This window comes from Bubalus kerabau, chromosome 11, assembly GCF_029407905.1.
Source record: "Bubalus kerabau isolate K-KA32 ecotype Philippines breed swamp buffalo chromosome 11, PCC_UOA_SB_1v2, whole genome shotgun sequence".
Classification (NCBI taxonomy): Eukaryota; Metazoa; Chordata; class Mammalia; order Artiodactyla; family Bovidae; genus Bubalus; species Bubalus kerabau.
Genome location: NC_073634.1, coordinates 69830386 through 69856102, shown reverse-complemented (window position 1 = coordinate 69856102; position 25717 = coordinate 69830386). Strand labels below are relative to the sequence as shown.

At 42.2% G+C, this 25717-nt stretch overlaps 1 protein-coding gene across 1 annotated transcript; it reads right to left on the bottom strand.

Annotated features, from left to right (window-relative positions):
* Positions 1 to 12709: 12709 nt before the first annotated feature.
* PROKR1 (prokineticin receptor 1) lies at positions 12710 to 25183 on the bottom strand. Its single transcript, XM_055539129.1, has 2 exons — positions 24613 to 25183; positions 12710 to 13406 (listed from the first exon to the last, which is right to left on the bottom strand). Exons 1-2 carry the CDS (start codon positions 25095 to 25097, stop codon positions 12710 to 12712), a joined length of 1182 nt encoding a protein of 393 aa, XP_055395104.1. The 5' UTR covers positions 25098 to 25183.
* Positions 25184 to 25717: the final 534 nt, after the last annotated feature.

Genomic DNA, 25717 nt, shown 5'->3' with positions numbered 1-25717 from the left:
ATATATTAATAATAACCACTCCTTATTCACTGTTCATGGAGAAGACACCATTACATGATTGTTGATATTTCAGACTGAGATAAATTTGGCATTCACAATGTAATTCGATATATCATTGGTGAGACTATGTCCTTACAACCAAAAGCGACCTTCTTCTCCCCTGTCAACAGATACACCCCAAGTGTGGATTTTGAATAATCCCTAAAATTAAGAGTTCGTTTTTAGTAGAGGTGCATGTATATTTTCCCCAAAGATTTACTGACTGAATAGCACTTTCTTAAGACCACACGTTAGAGCCAACTGCCCCTTACCTCCCTCTGAATGGAAGGCATTAGACTTCCTGGCACAAGTCAGCTGAGGTGGATTACTGGTACCCACACCCCACCCCATGCATTAAAGACTAAAAACTCAGATTGTAAGTGAGTACATGCAAGCACACTAAGCCACTTCAGGTGTGTCCAGTTCTTTGCGACTCTGGACTGTAGCCTGCCAGGCTCCTCTGTTCATGGGATTCTCCAGGCAAGAATGCTGAAGTGGGTTGCCATATCCTCCTCCAGGGGGTCTTCTGGACCCGGGGATCAAACCCAAGTCTCCTGCAGCTCCTGCACTGTAGGCAGATTCTTTATCGCTGAGCCACTGGGGAGAGAAATATCAATAAACCTCTGGGTGAGAGATGAGAAAATTGTGCCAAAGGAAATGCATGCAGCCTGGTCCCAGACTGGATGAGCCTCTGTCTTCTATGTTGAAGGACCTCAGGAGAGGCAAACAAATGCTTACAATATGCAGGCCATCTGGAGCCCCCTTGTGGAGGGCACAGCCTACAGACTCAAGCAACAGCTGGTGCAGACTGTGGGCATGAGAGCCTGGCTCAAGTGATGAGCAAAAACCAAGGAGAAATTTGTGGGAGCCAGACCTTCCTTGGGAAGCCTCAGTAATACTTCAAAAGAGAATCACACATGAGGACTTGCTACTGTTACGGACAGGTGACAATGAAATGATAATTACACTAAGCAAATGTGATATCAGTGCACTCTCACAATTGGGGGAGGGGTATATTTGTTTGGTTTGGAAATAGGTTGCCATGGATACACTGACTCATTCCTAAGGACATTTTATCAAAAGACCTGACCTCCCCCTCAGGATCCAAAAGCTTTTTAACATGTCTGGAGGTACACAAAGAATAAGGTGTGGTTTATTTAACAAACTGCCATTTTCAGAGTCTACAGACTTTTTTTTCTTGGTGGAACACAAAAATAACTACACTAAAACTCAAATACCTATTTCAATCCAAGGAGTCTATAAACTTCTGTGGATGTTTACATGAAGATGACCTTCTTTGTCCCATGCTTTTTCAATGCTGTTAAAAAAACAAATGTACTCATTAGGTTGTGTATTATTTATTGATGCTCAGACGGCTCCTCCTTGAAGTTCATAGAAGACTTCGGTTGGCCCACTTCCTAAATAAAAAGGTTAGAGCTAGAGACATACATTTTAATGCCTCATACTGAGAACTGTTCTAACCCTGGGTTTCTGCGAGCTTACCTCTCAACAACAACAACAAAATCTATTAATTTTAGCTTTCTGGTACTTCAGAGAGCCCAATTTTGAAACAGAATCACAGGTGCTCCATTATTTTCTATCCACAGCCTCAGAGATCCCAACTTAGTGGTCAGTTTGAGATCTTTTCTAATTAGCAGTATGGAGAAGCCGAGAGTTCCACTGGACATTGGAACCACCAGACCTGTCTGTGGTCTTTCAGCTTTAGAGTCAAGGACAAAAATTCATAAACTTTGTATGCTTAGATAGAATTCTCATTACAAGATAACTAAATGGGGGCATCCTTGTCCTCAGACGCTCCTCAACATAAAGGTAGTAGAGGGGAAAAATGGAAGATCAGATAGGGTAGTTCCATCTCTCAGCAACAATATTACCACCCATCTTACTGGGTTATGATGTGTAAATAAAATCATGCTTGTAAAGTGCTTAATAGAGTCACAGAGACACTTGATTAACTAGAAGTAATAGTATAATATATTATTATTATCATTACCACTACTACTATATTCCATATCATAATAGCTGAAAAGAAAATTTAAAAAATTCTTTTTCTTACAAAGAAAAGCTTAGCTATGATAAGGAAGCATCTTAAGGTCAGATGAAAAATCTTCCTCATGTGTGTGGAACAGATTCAATTAGAATTGTTCAGATTCTGTTTTTATTAAGGTACTAATACACTGGAGAAGGCTGAAATCCTGTTCAGGTAGTTGCATAACGTAATTTCCATTGAGAAGACAGTCATTGGAAGACAAATGTAGTCAGGCTAGTTGATACTGAGCCATTCTGGATACAAAGTTAGGTAGAAGCAGACATCCTTAAATAGTAACGCAAGGGACTTCCCTGGCAGTCCAGTGGTTAAGACTTCCTATTTCTACTGCAGGGAGGATGGGGAACCTGCAAGCTACTTGACAAAAAAATTAAAATAAATTACTTTCACCTCACTTAGGAGAAATACAGAGCTAGTCCAGTGTTGGAATGGATACCACAGAGTTACTATGGGCCCATTATCCTTCCAGGACTCCGGTCCTCCAAGCTTATACTGCAAGCCTTATTTTCATTGTACAAGATCGCTGCTGGGGCCTTCACATCTCATTCTAAATAATGAGATTTTGAAAAGGAAAAAGAAAGGCACTTTCCCCTGTTTAGGGAAATGAGTTCTCTACTTTCATAACTTTTCCCCTAGGTTTTACTAGTCACACATTCATCCTTAACGGCAAGGAAGACTGGGAAACATAGTCTTTACTCTGAAATAAAAGGTCCTTTTACTAAGGAAAAAGGGGATATTAATGAGTTAAAGAAGCTAAAATTCCCAGTCACACTAAATTCATTCTTCTCTGAATATTCTCTCTCTCTTTCCCTTTTCATTCCTGGTTTTCCTTCTTTTATTTCTGAATGATCATTCTACTTTTCTGTCTATATTCTGTACTTTCAACTTTATCCATTTCAAAGGCTTCAATTGTCGAGTTTGTACGAGGCTAGGAAGGTGTTAAACCAGCTGGTTTGTGGTCCATTTCTCTCCATATTATCAGCGGGGTGTTCACAGGTGAGGAGGCAGATCATTCAGTCTAATCTCCTTTTAAATCTCTTGATCACTGGATCTTCTATAATCAATGAATGATTTCATATGAAAAGAGTCCTCATCAGTAAAATTCTCTTAGCAGGATAACCCTGTTTCAGGATTACTTATGCTAAATGAAAATACAGTTTGTGCATTTACGAGTTAAGACCTCTAAAAAAGTCACAAAATCCCTGTGATGATCAGTGTAAAAAAAAAAAAAAAAAAATTATTTCAGATTTTAAATATCCCCTACCCAATGAAATGACCCACAAATCTCAGTTAGAGACCTCATCTTTCATTTGGGAGCAAAGGCAATGTCTGATATAGGAAGGATGTAGGTAACCACTAGATTGTCCTAGAAAATCCCTCCTTGACCTAAGCCTCTGGATTTCTTGAGACTTGAGATCATTAGTAAACCTTGGTACTGAAAAGGAGCTCTAATTTGTGAGTCTAATTTGACAATTTGATCCTTTGTGATAATTCAGTGTGGATGGTAGCCACACTATCTAACTTCCTATTTTCTCCTATATTTCTCATCAATAAAAACTTGATGGATATAGCCAAATATTTTATCAGTACCTCAAAATCAATATATCTAATAATAATAAAACTTATCTGCCCCCGCTTAAATCAGTTTCTCCTCCTGAATTTCCAGTCAGCCAAACTCAAAACATCAGCATCATCCCTTCCTGGTCCCCTTTCCTTACCTCCAGTAACACTTTAAAACCTTCACTCCATCCATGTCTTCCTCTGTATTTTTAACTCCCTTGTAATGATCTCAGATGGTAAAGAATCTGCCTGCAATGTAGGAGACCTGGTTTGAAGATCCCCTGGAGAAGGGAATGGCTACTTATTCACTCTAGCATTCTGGCCTGGAGAATTTCATGGACAGAGGAGCCTGGCAGGCTACAGTCCATGGGGTCACAAAGAGTTGGACATGACCGAGTGACTTTCATTTTCTTTAACTTTCTAATGATCTATCTGGTTCTAGTTCTTCTGGCAAAAATCCTTCCAACATACTAATCTTCCTATAGTACTCTTAACACATATGATGGGCTTTTAGGGAAATATGGTAAAGGAGACATAGGACCATAAAACTTAATTATATATATCACAACCATATATATATATATATATATATATATATATATATATATATATAGTGTATCTTTTAGAAGTGGTACCATGAACAAGATGATAAGATGAAATTTTGAAAAATAGTACAAAGGAAGTACATTCTGCATGTGGGAGGTAGACATCTTAGAGGAACAAACTAAAAATTCCTTTCTGGGTTAAAAGCTTTTCCCACTACTATGGGTGATAACATACCAGAAATGAGAAAAATTGCAGGATTCACCATTTTGTTTTTCACCAACTGGGAAGAAGTCAAGAGAAGGTTTTAAGAATGACCACCCATGGTTAATATTTCTGAGAATGAAAAGTGACTTAGCAAAATGGAAAGAGAAAATTAAAAGTCAGATAAGAACTTGTTTTTAAATCTTACAGGGTAGGTAATCCATAAGAGATATGCATGATTGCTTTCTTTCACTAGAATTCATAGTGCTGTGATTGATATTCTACCAGCCAGGGAACTATCAGGAAAAATGGGATTGGGGGTTATCCTTAATAAAGGACAGGTTTGTAATGGTAAAGATAGGACTAAGAAGTAACCAGGAGTAGTGAGCTCCCTAAAGCCAGCAACAAAGGCAGCCAGGATCTCCCCCAGCCCTAAAGAAAAAGGGGAGGAGCAGTACCCAAGGGGACCAACAACTATAGAATGTAGCCCCTGAGATCTGGAAAGTTGGGAGTCAACTGAATAAATTCCCATCTTCATTCTGTCTTATCCTCTGTCCCTTTGCCAGTGTCTGCCATTGACTTAATCCAACAAGAAGCTAGAAGAAATACAATATATGGCTTATCAATGGTACAACCCCAAAGTCAGTCTCCTGGGTTCTAGAACAGAGTAGAGGGAGGATTCAGAGACACAAAGAAGAAATTGTTGTTGCTTTTCATTCACTGTCCAACTCTGCAACCCCATGGACTGCAGCACGCCAGGCTTCCTTGTCCTTCCCTATTTCCTGGAGTTTGCTCAAACTCATGTCCACTGAGTGATGCCATCCAACCATTTCATCCTCTGTCACCCTCTTCTCTTCCTGCCTTCAATCTTTTCCAGCATCAGAGTCTTTTCCAATGAGCTGGCTCTTTATATCAGGCAGCCAAAGTATTGGTGCGCCAGCATCAGTCCTTCCAATGAATATTTGGGGTTAATTTCCTTTAGGATTGATTGGTTTGATCTCCTTGCTGTCCAGGGGACTCTCAACAGTCTTCTCCAGCACTAATTCGAAAGCATCAATTTTTCAGCGTTCAGCCTTATGGTCCAACTCTCAAAGCCATACATGACTACTGGAAAAACCTTTCATGAAAGCCTTCAAGTTCTATTTTTCCACCAAATGACTAGTGGAAGAGAAAGAGAAATAGAAGGGGACTGAAGTGAAGATTCAGTGGCCCTCCTTGAGTTGAAGAACAATCCAAAACCCAAGGGCAGGATGTGCACCTGTTTAGCAACAGTGAATCCCAGGATGCACGTGTGTGTGCTAAGTCGCTTCAGTCATGTCTGACTCTTTGTGATGCTATGGACAGTAGCCCGCCAGGCTCCTCTGTCCATGGGATTCTCCAGGCAAGAATACTGCAGTGAGCTGCCGTGTCCTCCTCCAGGGCATCTTCCCGAACCAGGGATCAAATGAATGTCTCTTAACGTCTCCTGCACTGTCAGGCAGATTCTTCACCACTAGGGCCACCTGGGAAGCCTGAACCCCAGGATAGGAGTTTAAAATAATAGATAGAAGACCCAACCCACCAATCATGGCTATAAATAGTCCTCTCTTCCCATCCTACACAAAGCAGAACATGGAGCACATACTATCTAGCTGAAGCTCAAATGGAAGAAACAAACAGAGAGAACATAAAATCACTGTATTTGGGCAGTAGAGTTGGTTCTGCCCAAGGTCAGTAAAATAAAAAACAACAACAACAGGACAACAATGCACATTTATGCAAAAAAGAAAGTAAGAAAGAAGAAAACAGAGGAAAAAGAAAGAGATCCTGCAAAAGAAAAACGAAGTCTACTATGGAATAAATAAATATCAAAGGAACAAAGAGAAACAAATACAGCAAATGTTGGAAATCTTAAACACATAGAGAGAATATGGGAACTCTGAAGAAAGAAATACATTTGTCAAACATAATGAAATAAAAAGATATATTTCAGAGATAAGGATACTCCACACTTCCAACCAAGAGTAAAGCTCTAAGGAGAGAAAGCTTGCTCCCTTAGTTACTTACAAGACACAGAAAGAATAAAAATAAAAGAAATGTATATTCAACTCAAGAATGTATGAAAGGGTCAACAATATTAAAATGAGGAAAATAGAAGCAAAATAAAACTATTGGGTTGGACAAAAGTTCATTTGGGTTTTTCCAGAATATCATGCAGAAAAATCTGAGGGAACTTTTTGGTCAACCCAATATAAGACCTAAAAGTAACAAAACAAAAGAAGCAAAGCAGTCATTTGATAGGTAAATCTGTCTCGTGTTTTCCATCAACCAAATGCCTAGTCTCTTTGAGACCAATTGCTAAAGAACAGGAGCTGAAATCGTGTTGTATTCATTTTTGTAACTTCACAGTCTAAGACAATATATGACTGTTAAATAATTTTATGAAAGAATCCTGAGTATCCAGGTTATAAGGAAAGAGACCATCTCTAGCTTCTTGAATGAATTTTTGCTACATGGATGAGGTTTGGGGCCACTGAGAAGGCACAGAACAGACGGTGAACCACAGAGCCTCTTAGAGGTGTTTTTTATAAGAAAAGTACCCCCAAAAAAGATCTGTTGATTTAATTCCATCCACATGCACATGCATCTTCCTTCCTGCCATCTCCAGTTTAGGGGCCATAAACACTGATGGTGGGCTTCCCTGGTGGCTCAGACAGTAAAGAATCTGCCTGCAGTGCAGGAGACCTGGGTTCAATCCCTGGGCTGGGAAGATCCCCTGGAGGACAGCATGGCAACCCACTCCAGTATTCTTGCCTGGAGCATCCCATGAACAGAAAAGCCTGGAAGGCTACAGTCCATGGGGTTGCAAAGAGTCGGAGATGGCTGAGTGACTGAGCACAGCATAAACATTGATGGAAAAAATCCATTGTTACTCTCACTAACCTATAATTAAATTTTAGTAATTCCTGCTATTATGACATAAGCAACAAATCCCTTGAATATTAACATTCGCTGAAACTATTCCCAAGAGAAATGATAAGCTACTTTATATTACATTGCAGCTTGAAAAGAGAGCTCAAAATGTCATTCACATTCATCACTACTTCGAAAGCATGGTAGTTATTCAGTTCAGTTCAGTTCAGTTGCTCAGTCACGTCCGACTTTTTGCAGCCCCATGGACTGCCGCACGCCAGGCTTCCTTGTCCATCACCAACTCCCAGAACTTGCTCAAACTCATGCCCATGGAGTTGGTGATGCCATCCAACCATCTTGGTAGTTATAACAACCATCATGGTAGTTAATAACCCTGATCTTAATCTGATAATTTAAGGCCTTAAATATTTAACTTAAAAAATTTAATATAAATATTGATGTTCTACTGGGGCTTCCCTGGTAGCTTAGATGGTAAAGCGTCTGCCTACAATGCAGGAGACCTGGGTTCAATCCCTGAGTCAGGAAGATCCCCTGGAGAAGGAAATGGCAACCCACTTCAGTATTCTTGCCTGAAGAATTCCATGGACCGAGGAGCCTGGTAGGCTATAGTCCATGGGGTCGCAAAGAATCGGACATGACTGAGCAACTTCACTCAGCTATTATGCTATAAATTTTAAAAAATATTTTGATAAGAGTATGTCCATATAATTTATTTTTTTGGCGTACCTATGTATCTTATTTAATACCTTTTATCCATTACACTGTTTTGAGAAGGGGCTATGAACTTCAGATGTCAGAAGCACCCATGACATTCAAAGGTTAAGAACTCTATATCAGGGTCAGCTGATAAGGGTAATAAAAACTTCTCAGAGAAGGAAAAATGAAGGTGGGATTTGGATTTTGAGAAAATCTGATTAAGAGATGATTTATCACAAAGGAGACAGGCATTTATTTGGTGTACTAGAAGGCACATGGAAGATCATGCAAAGGCTGCAGCATAGACTGACCACAAGCTCGAGCTTGTGACCACATCGAGCTTGTGATCACAAGCCCGAGCTTGTGGTCACAAGCCAGAGCCCACGAGTGGAGCTTCTTGTGTTAAAATCTCAACCATTCACTCCTTGAGTGGCCTTGAGCAGCTCTCTGTTTCCTCATCTATAAAGTGAGAGTCATTCACACCCCCACCTTGGAGGGTCTCTTCTGAGGACTGTGCAAGATAATTCCTGTAACCTGCTCAGCTCAGCCCCTGACACATGGTGGATGCCCCCCACTGCAGGTTTTTTAAAGTCAGCCAAATTTGTTTTCAACTTCCTCCTCCACATCCTTTCTGTACTTTTTCCGCCTAATAATGAGATGCCTCCCTCACCCCATCATACAGACCGGCTTCTCAAAGCTGCTTTCTGTCTCTCCTTCCCTCCACCCTCTCCTCCTATCAGAACCCACTCTCAGATAAGCCCTGTACTATTGCTTATGTCTCTGCGTGTTTTTCAGTGCTTAGTTACCTCTTCCAGGGATGACAATCTTATCGTTGAGTGAGAAGCCTTTTCTCCCGGCAAAAGATCAATTTCAGTTTACTGGAGCAGATAAAAGTGATGTTTCTCTTCCCATGTAAAGTGCTTGCCTTCTGCTTTTCTACACCCCACTTGTCCTATTCAAGTCTGACCTTGTCCACAGTCTCTTTACCTCTCATCTTCACTTCTGATGCCACTGAACACATAGGCCTGCCCTTCATCTGGACACCAGACTAAGCCAGTCTTCTTTATCACTTTCCTCTGCTTTTCTAGGGCAAGGCAGCTATTCTCAGGGACAGGGGCCTCATACCTTTCTTTTATTTTCCTAGGACCCCCAACTAAGCATTTAAAGAAAGAATGGCTATAAACATTTTTAGGAGTTCTTCCCTAAAACCTCGTGATCTCCATGTCTGTGCTGAAAGTTCCCAGGGGTAGGATGAGTTAAACTTGGCTTGCAAAGGAACCAGGAATGTCTCTGTTAAACTCTTTAAGGGTCTCCAGAGAAGGTCAGGCTGGAGATGAACAGTCCTCTCAAGGATTCTTGGAAAGGATCCTTCTCTTTCCAAGATTGATGCTCCCTACATTCATGAATACTGTGGTAGAAAAACTCTGGACTGGGCTTCAGGAGCTTTGGGGTCTAACCCTGGCTCTTACAGTTAACAGCTGTGTGATATTGAACTTCTCTTCCCCTCTCTGGACTTCAGTTTCATTACCTGCAAAATAAATCATTGGAATTTGATATTCTTACACTCTAGGAAGGAGAACTGGATTCATTCTTCATGAACACATTCCAAAATTAATCATATTTTTCAAGAAACAGGACGTGTGTTTATAATTTTCTGGCAATCTTACAATTTCTTGAGCATTCTTTTCCACATTGAGCATGGAACTTGTTTCACGCTTCAGGGCTTGCTATGCTGACTGCCATTTCATAATGTCTTTAAGAAATTATTCTTTAAATGTATACTCATTAGGCAAAACCTCTCAAAGTTTTATTCTAAACCTGCCCTCCTCTTTTATTTTGCTTAAGGAGATGGTTTGATTTTATAAAATCATGTGTTTATTCTTCTGTACGGGACAATGTGCATATCTCTTTGCATACTGAAAGTATTCAGAAAATAGAAAAGAAATACACAAGTACAGGTGCCACCTTGTTGGATTTTCTACCAGTTTTTAGAGAAGCCATCAGCTGGACAGACCACTGCTCAGTTCAGTGACTCAGCCGCTAATCGGAAAGAGAGGTAGTACCTTAGGTTCATCTCCTGGCTCACTTTCCACGTGTGGACATTGAGCCTGTTCAAAGATTTAGCCTTAGTTTATGAGGACCAGCCAGAGAAGGCAATTGCACCCCACTCCAGTACTCTTGCCTGGAAAATCCCATGGACGGAGGAGCCTGGTAGGCTGTGGTCCATGGGGTTGCTAAGAGTCGGACACGACTGAGCGACTTCACTTTCACTTTTCCCTTTCATGCATTGGAGAAGGAAATGGCAACCCACTCCAGTGTTCTTGCCTGGAGAATCCCAGGGACGGGGGAGCCTGGTGGGCTGCCGTCTATGGGGTCGCATAGAGTCGGACATGACTGAAGTGACTTAGCAGCAGCAGCAGCAGCAGCATGAGGACCAGCATAAAGTGGTCCTCAGATTTCCAGTCTTGGCACTCAGGTGCTATGGATTTACCAAAGTTGATTTATAGGAGAAAAATATAAACCAGCTAAATCTCTTTAGGATGGAGAGAAGTTCACAGGCAAGAAGAACATGAAATAGCATTGTTCTCAGAATTCATATGCGGAGAAGGCAATGGCAACCCACTCCAGTGTTCTTGCCTGGAGAATCCCAGGGACGGTGGAGCCTGGTGGGCTGCCGTCTATGGGGTCGCACAGAGTTGGACACGACTGAAGCGACTTAGCAGCAGCAGCAGCAGCAAAATTCATATGATCATGGAATCAGCACCTATTCAGTGTTCACTCAGAAAACCATTACAGTGTAACTGGGAAAAGAATGAGGGAGGGAGGAAATTACAGGAATACTATGGTTAATAATTATATATAGAGAGAGACTATTTATTTCACTTGATAATAACATTTTCATTCATTGTACAATCACAAATAGACATAATATCTAGAAATATTACAGACAGGCAAACAAGTGAAAATTTGATATTTTAGGCTGAAAATCAGGAAGAGGTTTGATTGTCACATGTAAAAAGCTCCCATTTAATATAGTCAACTCATGTTTAACATTCCTAATGGAAAAGATGAACATAAGGACAACAAGTTACGTCATTTTATTATTTTTCAGTTCAAAAATTAAACTTTGCTAGTTTTAGAATACAATAGAATTGCCTTCCAAAGCAGATTGGCTTCAGGCTAATATTTTAATTAGTTTGCATTCTCTAAGAGTATTCTAGTTAAACCAGAGGGTAAATCTGCTGGATGATGAATAAAAAGAAACAAATAGGTTTTAGAAATATGTCTTCCAGGCAAATATAGTAACTATTAAAAAAAAAAAAAAAACTTTGCCACCAAAACTAAAGAGTTGACTATATTTGGAGGGGGAAACACCATACATACATCACTTAGATAGCATTATGTCAATAGATGTGCTGCTCTAGAATTATTTAATAAGAAGACAAATCCATTCCATATCTATCCACCCCCATGAGATGAAACCAGACTGAGAAACAAGTATCACATCCCCCAGATTCATGCTGGCTAGGAACAGGCATGACTGATACTTCCATGACCAATCACAAAGATGCTCTGATTCTAAAGTTTCTAAAATCCTGAGCTCATCTTCTTACCGGAGACCTATCTACCATTTCCTTTCACAATTCCGCCACCAAATTTCAATCCCTTATTGTACCAATCTGTTATTAGGAACATAATACACATACAGAACTGCTAACAGGTGTAAAGGAATAATTCACACAAACAATATGTAAGGGGGAGATGGTGAGGATTCTAGATATATAAGCTAAGATGACAAGCTTTTCCTTTCCAGGGCACTACACATAGCTATTAGTCCACTCTTGATTACTTGCATGGTTCAAAGAGTTTTCCCATATATTATCTCATTGGTTCTTCACGGTCACTGCATTGGTAGCTGTCACAGGTATTATATCATCTTCATTGCCTCTGAGAGGCCTTACCCAGGTCCATACAGGTGATAGATCCAAGGCTGGGTCGTATCTTCTGGTTCCAAATTTCCAAATTCAAAACACCAAACAAAGGAGGTGGATTAAAAAGAGGGACAAGCCCTCAATAAGCCTCTGAATCTCACTGTTGGCCCCACCACCACCACCTATTTGTATGTTTCTTTCTTTCCTGGGTGCCCAGGGTGAGAGTCAGAACCAGGGATAGAAGGGAACATTGCAGAAAGAGCCAGGAACCTGCTTTGTATTCTTGCCCCAGGCCAGCAAGTGTTAGGAGTGAACTCAAGCCTAAGAACAGTCCCAGAGATAGGTTATCTCAGTTCTGATGAGTAGCTGAGATGATCCAGAGAGAACCTCACCCTACAAACATATAGACCACAGTTTTAAGTGACTACTCAGGCTCCCTTCTGGAAAACCCATCATTCCACACTATGTCCCATCATTTTTTTTGTTTGTTTGTTTAATCCCTATTTCTTTCTGCCAATCAAATATCATCAACAGATATAGATTTCACCAGTGCCTACACTTTGCACAAATTAGATGTTCATTTAATGTCGGCCACTGGTGATGGTGTGGTCACACCAGTTTTAGAGATTCTGAGCTCCCTGAACACAGCACTGACATATTTGTCCATTTCTTTTGCCCTATGTGGCAAACCTAGAGTTCTTGGTTGATAGTGTGGGCTTAAGCACATTGTCAGGGGCCCAAAGGTCCTGTTCTGGAGTTATTTCAGCCTGATGCAGTCCACCTCTTCTGTGGCAGGCACCCCCGTGGTTTTGAGGTCAAGGTCCCCACTGGACTTACTGCCATTGTAAGAAGCCTTCCAGTGGAGCAGCATAATCTTCTTGAAGTACTTGATGGTGTTATTCTTGACAGTCACGAAGCACACGGTGTTGATCATGCTGTTGCTCATGGCAATGCACTCGACCACGTAGAAGGCCGTGAGATAGTGTTTCTCCTTCACAAACACTGTGGGGAAGAAGTCCCGCACGATGGCGAAGCCGTAGAAGGGCGCCCAGCACAGCACGTACGCCGTGAGGATGCACATGAGCACCAGGACGGTCTTCCGGCGACAGCGCAGTCGCTTCCGGATCTGCTCTGTCTGGAAACCAGGGACGGCCTTGAACCAGAGCTCTCGGGAGATCCTGGCATAGCATAGGGTCATGGTGACCACTGGGCCCACGAACTCGATACCAAAGATGAAGAGGAAGTAGGACTTGTAGTAGATCTGCTGGTCTACTGGCCAGATCTGTCCACAGAAAATCTTCTCCTGGCTCTTGACAATGATGAGGACCGTTTCGGTGGTGAAGTAGGCTGACGGTATGGCAACAAGGATGGACACCACCCACACCAAAGCAATCAAGCCCGTGGCTGTTTGGTACTTCATCCGGGGTCTCAGCGGGTGGACAATGGCCAGATATCTAGGATAAGGACACAGCTGGTATCAACAAGTAGTAAGGAAGTGCTGGAGGATATTATTTTTGCAACATTGAGGCACAATCAAATGGCACCTATGGTATGTAGGCTTCCCGGAAAGGCAGACTTGCATGCCAGCTCCAGCCCCACATCTGACTAGCTGTGCAACCTCAGGCAAGTTATTTTTAATTGAAGGACAGCTGTTTTACAATGTTAATTTCTGCTGTATAGCAAATATACATCCCACTGCTATACAGTAGGACCTTGCTGTTTATCCATTCTATATATAATAGTTTGCATCTGCTAACCCCAAACTAGTCATCTATCCCTGCCCCAACCCCCACCCCTTGCCCCTTGGCAAAAACAAGTCTGTTCTCTATATCTGTGAGTCTCTTCTGTTTCATAGATAAGTTCATTTAGGTCATATTTTATGGCAATCCACTCCACTGTTCTCACCTGCAAATTCCATGGACGGAGGAGCCTGGTTAGGCTACAGTCCATGGGGTTGCAAAGAGTTGGACATGACTGAGCCACCTCACTTCACTTCACTTCTTAGATTCCACATGCAAGTGATACCTTATGATATTTATCTTTCTCTTTCTGACTTACTTCACTGAGTATGATAATCTCTAGGTCCATCCTTGTTGCTGCAAGTGACATTATTTCATTGTTTATGGCTAAGTAATATTCCGTTGTTTATATGTACTGCATCTTCTTTATCCATTCAGTTGTCGATGGCCATTTAGGTTGTTTCCATCTCTTGGCTATTACAGATAGTATGGGTGTGAACATAGGGCTGCATGTATCTTTTTGAATTAGCATTTTCTCCAGATATATTCCCAGAACAGGCAACTTATATTTAATCTCTCTGAATCTCGACTTCCTTATCTGCAAAAGTTTTTGCTTGTTTGTTTTTAAAGATTAAACGTGCCAGTATATACACAATTTCTGGCACAGTTTTAAACATGGTATATACTCAATAAATGGTAACTATTATTATTAAATTTAATAATAACATCTCTTATTGGTTTCTAGCCTGGCACTATTCCCAGGTCCACGCTGTTTTCAGGGAAATTCATCCTAATTACCCCACAGTTTAGAGTTAATAAGACTTGAAAATTCCAAGGACTTGTTGGGAGAATTTGCCTTTTCTGATAGAAATAGTGGGCAAGGTTTTGCTTTCATTCCATACTTTTAAATACATTAAAAACATTGCTCTACATGCAAAGGTGAAAGAAAAGCATGTGATCATTTATCTTATTCTTCAGGCTGGAAAAGGCAGCTTAGTGAGAAATGACTGACTTTCTTAAGGTCATATACCATAGTACTCTCAATAGAAAACATTTAACCCTATCTCACATGGTTGATGTGAAAATCAATTGGGAATATACATGAACATGTTTTTTGAACCACAAAGCAACAGACAGTAAAAGATATTGCTTTTGTCCTTTCCCCCTAAACCACACTGCTGTTACCACAGTCGTCCAGGAAAGAAAAGAGAGCATTTTCTGGGGGATGTGAGTCATTCGTGCAGTATGAAAGCATCCTTCCCAGAGAGAGTGCACACACTTAGGCAGACAGCTCTGATTTCCTGGAAGACATTCTGTCTGGCAGGGGGTAGAAGCAGGAGAAGGAGAAAGATAGAAAGTGAAGTGGGAGGGAATGACTAATCAACACTGGAAATAAACATATCCTCACGCGTCCACAGCTTATTCCTGGTAAAACCAAGGGCAAACATGACAGGGGCCTGAAGAAAGCTAAACAATTCTGTTTTCTTTGCAACTGATCCCCTTGAGGTCATCTTACTTGGGATTCTGATTGGAAGAGGAGGTTCATTCTTTTTCATATCATATTTCTGCTATTTCTGTCTACCCCATAACACAGCCAGCCAGCCCCACTGAGTGTCACTTGGAGAGTTCACTGGCACAAGACTTCTGCTCTCTTCCATATGTTAGATGAAGTTGGATGGGTTGGGTTCACCCTGGCCACCCAGCTGACTGCTTGACAGGTTCTATCACCAACAACAAACCCTGGCAGTCACCAGTCTCCCAGGCTGGATGCTGAGGGTGAAATGGGAATGCCTGCAGCGTGTTGGCAGTGCCTTTGTCCGTGCATGCAGTGGACCTCCCGGAAGACCACGTCACTCCTGCTGTTAGGAGGGCATCCGATCTGCTCTGAGTCATAACAAAAACTAAGAGTGTAGAGCTTTTGTTCTCATCATCTCTCTCCCTTATCTACCCCACCATGTTCTGCTGATTACTCTGTCAAAGAATGTTTTGTATTCATGCTTGCTTGCTATCTGAACTCACAATATACAATTCTATTCCTTCTTTTCCCACTAGTAATTTCCTAAGCTTTTATGATGTTTCGAACTCAGAGTGTTTTTTCAATGACCATGTTGGAGAGAATACTGATCCAGGAATGAGAATATTAAGAATCTAATCCCAGCTTTGCCACAGACTTATTATGTGAATTTGTCATTTTCTTAGACCTGTGGACTCAATTTCCTTATCTGTGACATGGGAATATCAACTGCCTTTCCAAATTACAGAGCTACTGTGAGGCTCCAAAGTGATACTGCGTATAAACAATAGACTATTAATATGCAAAATTGTTAGTATCCTAAAATGTATTTTTCAGAGCTATTTTATATAGCAAGCAATTTTCTTTCACCTGTTACTTGCAAATCCTGCATTTGCAAATTCTCTGCTACTTGGCTCTATTTTATTGGATCTACTTTATTGGATTTATTCATTTTTGCATCAACACTAATCTTCAGGGTAATCTGTGACTGTTCATCAGTTCATCCTGACATCACCCCACCTCCATCCCCAAGGTTAGCACCAGGAGGTGTGCAAGAGGCCTTTCAAATATATTTACCAATAAGGAAATTGCAGAAAACTGTTTCAAGGATAGCCACCAGTTTGGCTATTCTACATTCTGAACTCCATTATTAGTAAGTAAAAGTCACTTAGTCATGTCTGACTTTGTGACCCCATGGACTGTAGCCCACCAGGCCCCTCTGTCCATGGGATTCTCCAGGCAAGAACGCTGGAGTGGGTTTCCATTCCCTTCTCCAGGGGATCTTCCCAACCCCGTGATTGAACCCAGGTCTCCTGCACTGCAGGCAGATTCTTTACTATGTGAGCCACCAAGGAGGCATATTATTAGTAATACTTGCTTAAGTTTGTAAAGCAGCTTACAATTTACAGAGCGTTTTCAAATCTACTTTCTTGTTAGATAACCCCAACCCTATTGCTAAGGAAGCAAAGATACTCATCTTACAGATGAGCAAACTGAGATGGGAAGAAGTTAAATAACTGTCAAAAGCCATGCAGCTAGTAATTGACAGAACTAGGCTGTATATTGTCACCCTGCTTATTTAACTTCTATGCAGAGTACATCATAAGAAACTCTGGGCTGGAGGAAGCACAGGCTGGAATCAAGATTGCCGGGAGAAATATCAATAACCTCAGATATGCAGATGACACCACCCTGATGGCAGAAAATGAAGAAGAACTAAAGAGCCTCTTGATGAAAGTGAAAGAGGAGATTGAAAAAGTTGGCTTAAAGCTCAACATTCAGAAAATGAAGATCATGGCATCTGGTCCCATCACTTCGTGGCAAATAGAGGGGGAAACAGTGGCTGACTTTATTTTTCTGGGCTCCAAAATCACTGTAGATGGTGATTGCAGCCATGAAATTAAAAGACGCTTACTCCTTGGAAGGAAAGTTATGACCAACCTAGATAGCATATTAGAAAGCAGAGACATTACTTTGTCAACAAAGGTCTGTTTAGTCTAGGCTATGGTTTTTCCAGTGGTCATGTATGGATGTGAGAGTTGGACTATAAAGAAAGCTGAGCACCGAAGAATGGATGCTTTTGAACTGTGGTGTTGGAGAAGACTCTTGCGAGTCCCTTGGACTGCAAGGAGATCCAACCAGTCCATCCTAAAGGAAATCAGTCCTGAATATTCATTGGAAGGACTGATGCTGAAGCTGAAAATCCAATACTTTGGCCACCTGATGCGAAGAGCTGACTCATTTGAAAAGACCCTGATGCTGGGAAAGATTGAGGGCAGGAGGAGAAGGGGATGACAGAGGATGAGATGGTTGGATGGTATCACCAACTCAATGGACATGGGCTTGGGTGGACTCTGGAAGTTGGTGATGGACAGGGAGGCCTGGCGTGCTGTGGTTCATGGGGTCACAAAGAGTTGGACATGACTGAGCGACTGAACTGAACTGATACTGATGATGCAGATCCATCCGTATCTTGTTCCAAATCCAGTGGGTTCTCCAGTGGGTACTCCATTTGTTCTTTCCATTTCCAACCAGAACAAGCAACCCTTCATCCTTCCCTCCTGAAATCCTAGCAGCCCCTCTCTTCTTTTCTTCATAGTCAGTTTCTACCTATAGATGTTCCAAAATGGAGTTAGATAGTTGGCAACTACTTTTCTTTGCTTAGGAGTATGCCATTGGCTTGACCAGTGTGTCTAACACTGCAGTGGCTCAGGTTCAGATCCACTTAGAGTCAGCATTTCCCAGAGAACAAAGAATGAAGGCTGCCAGACAAAGCAATGTCCAGCCACTAGCTGTGTGATGGCAGTGGGTTGTGTGATTAAGCAAAGAGGCTTGGAGCTCCTTTTCTGTCCCCGGGACTCAGCCCCAGATCTCATCATGGAAATGGTGATCACAGTGGCTACTAGGTGGCTCATGGGATGGGCAGCTAATGCACAACCTGCTCCTTAAGCAACCAATAAGCTCACCAGGAAGTATCTGTGCTTCCTAAGGCTGAGTGCTCTTCCTCCTGCCTTAGTTGCCTCATCCAGACAGTAGAGAAGAGCGGCCAACAGGCAGGCTGACTGGTCAGCTTCCCCTCGATCCCAGGTAAAAGAAGGGACTCCAGTGCCCTATGTGCCTTAGATCCAAAGATACACCCCAACGATTGTGCGGCTGTCTCCACATCAAAGAGGAAACCCAGACTAGGGGACAGGGTGCTCTCAGGGCTTTTCTCAGTTCCCTGCTACCCTCAGGACTAACTCCCTGTGCCCAGATTTTGTGATCCTGTAGAGCAAGGTCCTACGTTTTTTTTTTAATTTTATTTTTAATTGGAGGATAATTACTTTACAATATTGTGATGGCTTCTGCCATATGTCAACATGAATCAGCCATAGGTATACATATGTCTCCTCCCTCCTAAACTTCCTTCCCACTTCCTTCCCCACCCCACCCCTCTAGGTTGTCCCAGAGCACCTGCTTTGGGTTCCCTGTATCATACAACAAATTCCCACTGGCTATCTACTTTACATATGGTAGTGTATAATGTTTCAATGCTACTCTCTCAAATCATCCCACCTTCTCTCTCCCACACTGTGTCTAAAAGTCTGTTCTCTATGTCTGCATCTTCACTGCTGCCCTGTAGATAGGTTCATCAGTACCATCTTTCTAGATTCCATATATATGAATTAATATACAGTATTTGTTTTTCTCTTTCTGACTTACTTCACTTTCTATAATAGGCTCTAGGTTCATTCATCTCATTAGAACTGATTCAAATGCATTCCTTTTAATAGCTGAGCAATATTCCATTGTGTATATGTATAATTTCTTTATCCATTCATCTGTCAATGGACATCTAGAGTGATTCCATGTCCTAGCTATTGTAAATAGTGTTGCAATGAACATTGGAGTACATGTGTATTGTTCAGTTATGGTTTCCTCAGGGTATATGCCCAGTAGTGGGATTGGTGTTGCTAGTTTTATTCCTAGCATTTTAAGGAATCTCCAGTCTGTTCTCCACAGTGACTGTTTCAATTTGCATTCCCACCAACAGTGTAAGAGGGTTCCTTTTTCTCCACACCCTCTCCAACGTTTATTGTTTGTAGACTTTTTGATGATGGCCATTCTGATGGGTGTGAGATGATACCTCATTGTAGTTTTGATTTGCATCTCTCTAATAATGAGAGATGTTGAGCATTTTTCATGTGTTTATTAGCCATCTGTATGCCTTCTTTGGAGAAGTGTCTAAGTCTTCTGCTCACTTTTGAGTTGGGTTGTTTGCTTTTCTGGTATTGAGCTTCATATGCTTGTATATTTTGGAGATTAGTTCTTTGTCAGTTGTTTCATTTGCTATTCTCTCCCAGTCTGAGGATTCTCTTGTCACCTTGCTTATGGTTTCCTCCTTTGTACAAAAGCTTTTAAGTTTAACTAGGTCCCATCTGTTTTTTTTGTTTGTTTGTTTGTTTGTTTTGACTTTAATTCAAATTTTATTTTATTTTATTTTTTAATTTTATTTTGTTTTTAAACTTTACATAACTCTATTAGTTTTGCCAAATATCAAAATGAATCCGCCACAGGTATACATGTGTTCCCCATCCTGAACCCTCCTCCCTCCTCCCGTTTATTTTTTAGAGCAGGCCCCTGTTCTTTCTGATCTCTACTCTCTTACATTCTTTGCTCTGTCCCCACACCTCCTGTCCTCCCAGAATCTCACTCTCACCTCAAGCATTCTCACCTCTCAGCTTTTGCAAACACCATTCTACCCTCTTGGAAATCCTTTCTTCTTCTTTACTGATAGTCACTAGTTGAAGCCAAGTTAAAAATCTGCCTCCTGCATGAGGCCTCCTTTGACTCTTCCGGTATCGGATGATCTTCCCCTTTTCCAAATTTCATTTCAAACTGACGCTTTACTTCCCCTCTAACTCTTCCGTGTTAGTTCTCACCCCTCCCTGAACTCTGGATGACAAGCTTCCCAAGAATAGGGATCATGTCTTACTTCTTTCATAACCTTTGCTGACTGTGAACTCCGGGTACTTAGAATCTTAATAAAACGTCACCCTTGACAAGTACCTAGCTCTGGATGAACAGAAATGTAATAGGCCACGGTGACAGTTCTCAAAAAAATTGCAACCTGTTTTTGGAAAACAGGACATCAATGTGTTTACCCAGCATGAGACTGGCAGGTGGTCTGGAGCTCAATAATAAGACACTGGAAAAGCAGATGAAAAGATTCCAGCCGTGTTCTGTAGACAATGGTGGTGTTAGAGGTCTTTCAAGCAAGAGAGGGAGGGGTGTATGAGGCAGAAGATGAATTTGGCTGTAGTCTTGCTTTCTTCCCTCAGTCTACAGGGCCCTTCTCACTATTCCTACAACCTTCAATTTTGCTCCCATCTTGAGGCCTTTGCACCTTGTGTCTGGAATACTGTTTGCCAGTCTTTACAAGGCCAGTTTTTTTTTCCCCTCCATCATTCAGACATCTGTTTCAATACCTCTTCTGAGACACTTTTCCTGACTCCTACCTAGAGCATCTCCCACGCTCCGTCACTCTCACTGTCTGCTTGTGTGTCTGTCTGTCTTATTGAAGAACACTTAATTTACAATGTTGCATTAGGCTCAGGTGTATAGCAAAGTGATTCAGTTTTGCTTACATGTACTTGTTTTTTGGATTCTTTTTCATTATAGGGTATGTATATTTTTGCTTTTACTCGGAGTATTTCTAATGTTCTGAAATTACCTTCCTTCTTTGCTTGCCTGACCGGTCTCTCTCCATCAAGCTCCATGAGTGCAAGGAATTTTTTTGCTTATTCATCATCATTTCACCCGTGTTTGTAATAGCATTTGTCACATTGAAGGCTCTCTATAAAAATGCATTGTTTGAATGAACAAATGAGTGAATGAATGAATGTTTAGGATGGATTGTGAGGGAGTAGGGTTGGCAAAGGGGCAGAGCCAAGAAACACTGGTGGCAGGAAGACCAAGAGAAGACTGTGATAGTTCAGCCCTTGCTGGAAAAGTGGGAGATGGGAGCAGGGGTTGTGGGTAGGGGGTACTGTCAGGCCCTGGGAATAAAATGAATGGTGGAGAAAGGGAGAAAGCAGCAAGGACAAAAGGGATTTGCCAGGTTAGATGCCTGGGAGAACCATGGAACCAATAGTAGAGACAGAGAACAGGTAGGAGATAAACAGTTTTGTTCTACTATAACTTGAGAGCTGTATTTCTTAGAAACTTTGTAGTATTATTTCTTTAATCAAATCATAAAACAACCACTGTGATGAAAGCAAAAGAGGCGAGCCAATCAGAAATAGTCATAGGTTATCTGGTTCTGTTATTACTGTTCCTTTAAAGGGTAATTTACATATTATAACATCCGCTGTTTATTTAGTACTTACTCTGCTTTAAGCATTGTTCTAAAGAATTACAGAGTCCCTTGGACTGCAAGGAGATCCAACCAGTCCATTCTGAAGGAGATCAGTCCTGGGATTTCTTTGGAAGGAATGATGCTAAAGCTGAAACTCCAGTACTTTGGCCACCTCATGCAAAGAGTTGACTCATTGGAAAAGACTCTGATGCTGGGAGGGATTGGAGGCAGGAGGAAGAGGGGACGACAGAGGATGAGATGGCTGGATGGCATCACTGACTTGATGGACATGAGTTTAAGTGAACTCCGGGAGTTGGTGATGGACAGGGAGGCCTGGCGTGCTGCAATTCATGGGGTTGCAAAGAGTTGGACACGACTGAGCGACTGAACTGAACTCAACTGAACTGAAAGAATTACATGTGTTATTTCATGTTATCTTTAAAGCAATCCAATACATTAGGTTTTCTTATCATTCTCATATTATACATGAGAAAACTGAAGCAGAGAGGGGTCAAATAACAAAACCCTGAAGCCAATAGACAGTGCAGTAGGAGTTTAAACCCAGGCAGACTAACTGCTTGGGATTATCTGGTGGCTCAGATGGTAAAGAATCTGCCTGCAATGTGGGAGAGCCCAGTTGGATCCCTGTTTGGGGAAGATCCCCTGGAGAAGGAAATGGCAATCCACTCTAATATTCTTTCCTGGAGAATTCCTTGAACAGAGGAGCTTGGCAGGCTAGAGTCCATGGGGTCACAAAGAGTTGGACATGACTGAACAACAGACTAACTACTCATACCATTCTTACAGAAATTTATAAAATTAAAGATATTTTTATAACTGTGGACATATTTGTTTTATCAAGATAAAAACTAGTTCCCAACAACAAAATCAAACCTGAAAATCACTGATTAAATCCTGAACACATGAGGCCAAACAGGAATCTATTCATGAAACTGAAACTTGACATGTAAAAACACATAAAAATCTAAATAATTTGAAACAAAGATCACAATCATCACTAAATGAACTTAAGGCGTTGGAGCAGTCAGTCAGTCGGCCAAGGCCATTGGATGGTCCCGTGCAGGCAACACCGTTTCCTCCAGTGTCTGGGTTCAAGTTTCCAATCACAACACTACTCTAAACAAGAGCAGTCCCCAGGATGCAAAGCATGCTCCCAATTAAAATCCCTACTATAAAAGAAATGCCTGCAATATTTCAGACAAGCTGAGTTTCATATGAAAGTTGAATAAGAATTTGAAAGAGTTTGGTAGATGGAGGTGAGTTGATTGACATAATAATAGATAATATTATCTTACATGTTCAGAATAGCCCGATGTCCTGATTTTACCCTGGCTTCCATTCCCCTTGAAGCTGCTTCTTCATTCAGTGTTACCCTTTTCCACCAGTAGGCCCCTCCCTGGTAAAATGGGTCTCACGCAGGCAGCAGGGGCCCACCCCACAGCAGGCATCTACCTACCCGCCCACAGTGGCTGGGAGCACCCTCTGTGAAAAGATGTGCTACTAGAGCGAAACTTCAGGAAATGACCCCTTGGTTTTGTCCTGCTCGTGTGCTAAAAGAGATGGTGCAGCTTCCACTTGCAGAAAAGTTCAGAGACAAGGTCCCTGGAGATCTTCCTCAACAGCTGTGAGGAGGACTTGGGAAGCAGGTACTCTGCTTGACTGTCCCCCTCCTGCTCCTTCCACATGTTCACCCAGGGTCTGTTCATGGGTGGACAGAACACCATGGGGCTCCATGGCTCACACTGAGGACCTCAGCCAAGCCTTCTTCAGGGATGACACTTCTGACACCTTCTACAGATGACAGACCAAGGGCTGATTAATGTGCTAACCCTCTGACATGCTTCTAGGTTTTAAAGCCAGGCTCCTTCTCAATCCCCTCTCAATCCCGGGATGTCCTGATTGCAAGGAGTGGGCCAGATGCCACCAGAGCCCTCGGGCCATGGGACACAGAGAGCATCTGTGATTCAGGCCCTCTGGGTTAAGACGGAGAGAGACTGTTGAGATCCAAGTACACAGAGGCCCAGTCAGACCCTCAGGGTAACTGTCTCTATACTGCAACACAGTGTTTTGTAACAAGAGTTCAACTTTGGGCAGAGGAGCCTTCAAAGACTGTCCCAAGGGCACAAAAACCACTCTGGTCCATTAGCACAGGTGATTATAGTAAATGAAAAGCCTGAAGATATAAGATTGGCAAAGGCTGCTCTTACTGATTTTATTTGTCTTACTAGAATCAGCTCTTCTGTACTGTTGCATGCTAATGTATGAAAAGGAGCAAACTGATTATTGCAACAAAAACAAAGAGTAAGTAAGCATATGCTTTGTTTTGACTTGTTTTATTTGTTTGTTTTTTCAAAACAAATTCCTCAACCTTCTTTAAAATCAACCAGTGTCAACACTGCTTATCTACTATAGTTGTAGTAGTAGTGTTAGTCACTCAGTCGTGCCGGACTCTGTGACCCTACAGACTGTAGGCTCCTCTCTCTATGGAATTCTCCAGGCAAGAATACTGGAGTGGGTTGCCATGCCCTTCTCTAGGGGATCTTCCCAACCCAGTGATCGAACCCAGGTCTCCCACATTGCAGGCAGATTCTTTCCATCTGAGCCACCAGGGAAGCCCTAATCTACTATACCCCAATATAAAATTAAAAATTTTTAAATAATAATAACTATTAAAAAGTCAACTGGTATTAGTAGGGTGTCATGTTCAGTATAGTAGGTCTTGATGAGATAGAAACCTCCTTTAAGATTACCAAGTTGACTCAGGAGGTTACTGCCTGCAACTTAAACTTCTCCCTCCACACCTCCTGGTGGCTGTCTGCCTCTAGGCCTTGGACAACACCTAGCAGCAAGTCCATAGCAGAGAGATCAGCAGCCTTCTGGCTACCCAACTCTAGGGGCCTCTACTATCTCCTTCCAGCTAGAAAACTAGAATTCTCACTTTCAGTAAATGGGCCACCTTTGGCCCCTCCATGCATCCACAGTTCTGGTGAACACAGATACCTCTCATCAGTCACAGCTGCCCTTCCTTGGTGGTCCCCACCCCCACTCACCTGTCGATGGCGATGGCCAGCAGGGCGTTGGTGGAGACGTAGAGAGAGACCGTGCGCAGGTAGTTGACAGAGGCGCACAGCACGTGGCCGTGCTCCCAGGAGAGCTGGCGCACCACGTAGTAGTCCATCTCGAAGGGGCAGCAGACAATGGCCACCAGGAAATCAGAGATGGCCAGGTTGGCGATGAGCAGATTGGTGAGGTTGCGTAGCTTCTTGTAGCGGGCCAGGGCAGCGATGAAGATGAAGTTGCCGATACCACAGACCAGCATAATACCCACCAGCGCCATGCCAATGACAATCTTGGCGGCAAAGAAGGTCCGGGAATTAGTCACATCCTCATCTTCATCCAAGGGCATATCATAGTCACCGTAGCTGAAGTTGAAGGGGAAAGAAGCAGCTTGGGCTCCGAGGGGGTCAAGCAGAGGGAAATAGTTGGTTGACGTATTGGTGGCATTCTCATCCGTGACCCCCATGGTGATCTCCATCTGGCTGGTTGAAGCCTTGAGCCACACTCTTGGGAATTCCTCTGGGGTGATGTTGCTAGGCTGAGGTCTCCCTTTTCTGCTGAAACTCAGCTTTTCCTTCATGAGTCAGTGTGACCCTGCAAACATCCATGGCGTCCAGAATCCAAGCTTCATCCTAAGCCTTTGAAAGACATTACACACAATCGGCACACTAAAGACATTACACACAAACCAGGCCAAATTTAAAACCATCGTGTAACCTAAGCTGACCCATTAGGCACCTGCCCAGAGTGAACACTGGGTTGGAATAGAAATAAAGGAACCAGGGGAAGAAGACAAAGGAATCCAAACCACATACCCACTCATTTAGGTAAGGTTAGATTGCTATAGAGACAAACAGGCACCAACTCAGTTTATTTCCATTCCACTGAAGATTCTGAATGTTGCACTTTTTCTCAGGGGCCAAAGTAAGGAATGTGGGGAGGCTGAAGAGAACCAAAGTAACCTGCTCCAAACTCCTTTCCTTGTCTCAACAGCCTGAACTATGTCCTTGTGAAATTGTCCCATTCTGTGGCTTAAAAGAAATTGTTCTGAATCCCACTGAAGAAGCAAGGCTTTGAGACAAACCTGACTACTCTCCA

What these genes read in the sequence shown, in the direction of transcription:
- PROKR1 (XM_055539129.1), bottom strand. Translation starts at nt 25,097, where the DNA reads ATGGAGATCACCATGGGGGTCACGGATGAGAATGCCACCAATACGTCA. An exon ending in CTGGCCATCGCCATCGACAG is followed by an intron (nt 13,407 to 24,612) that starts GTGAGTGGGGGT and finishes TCCTTATCCTAG; the next exon opens with ATATCTGGCCATTGTCCACC.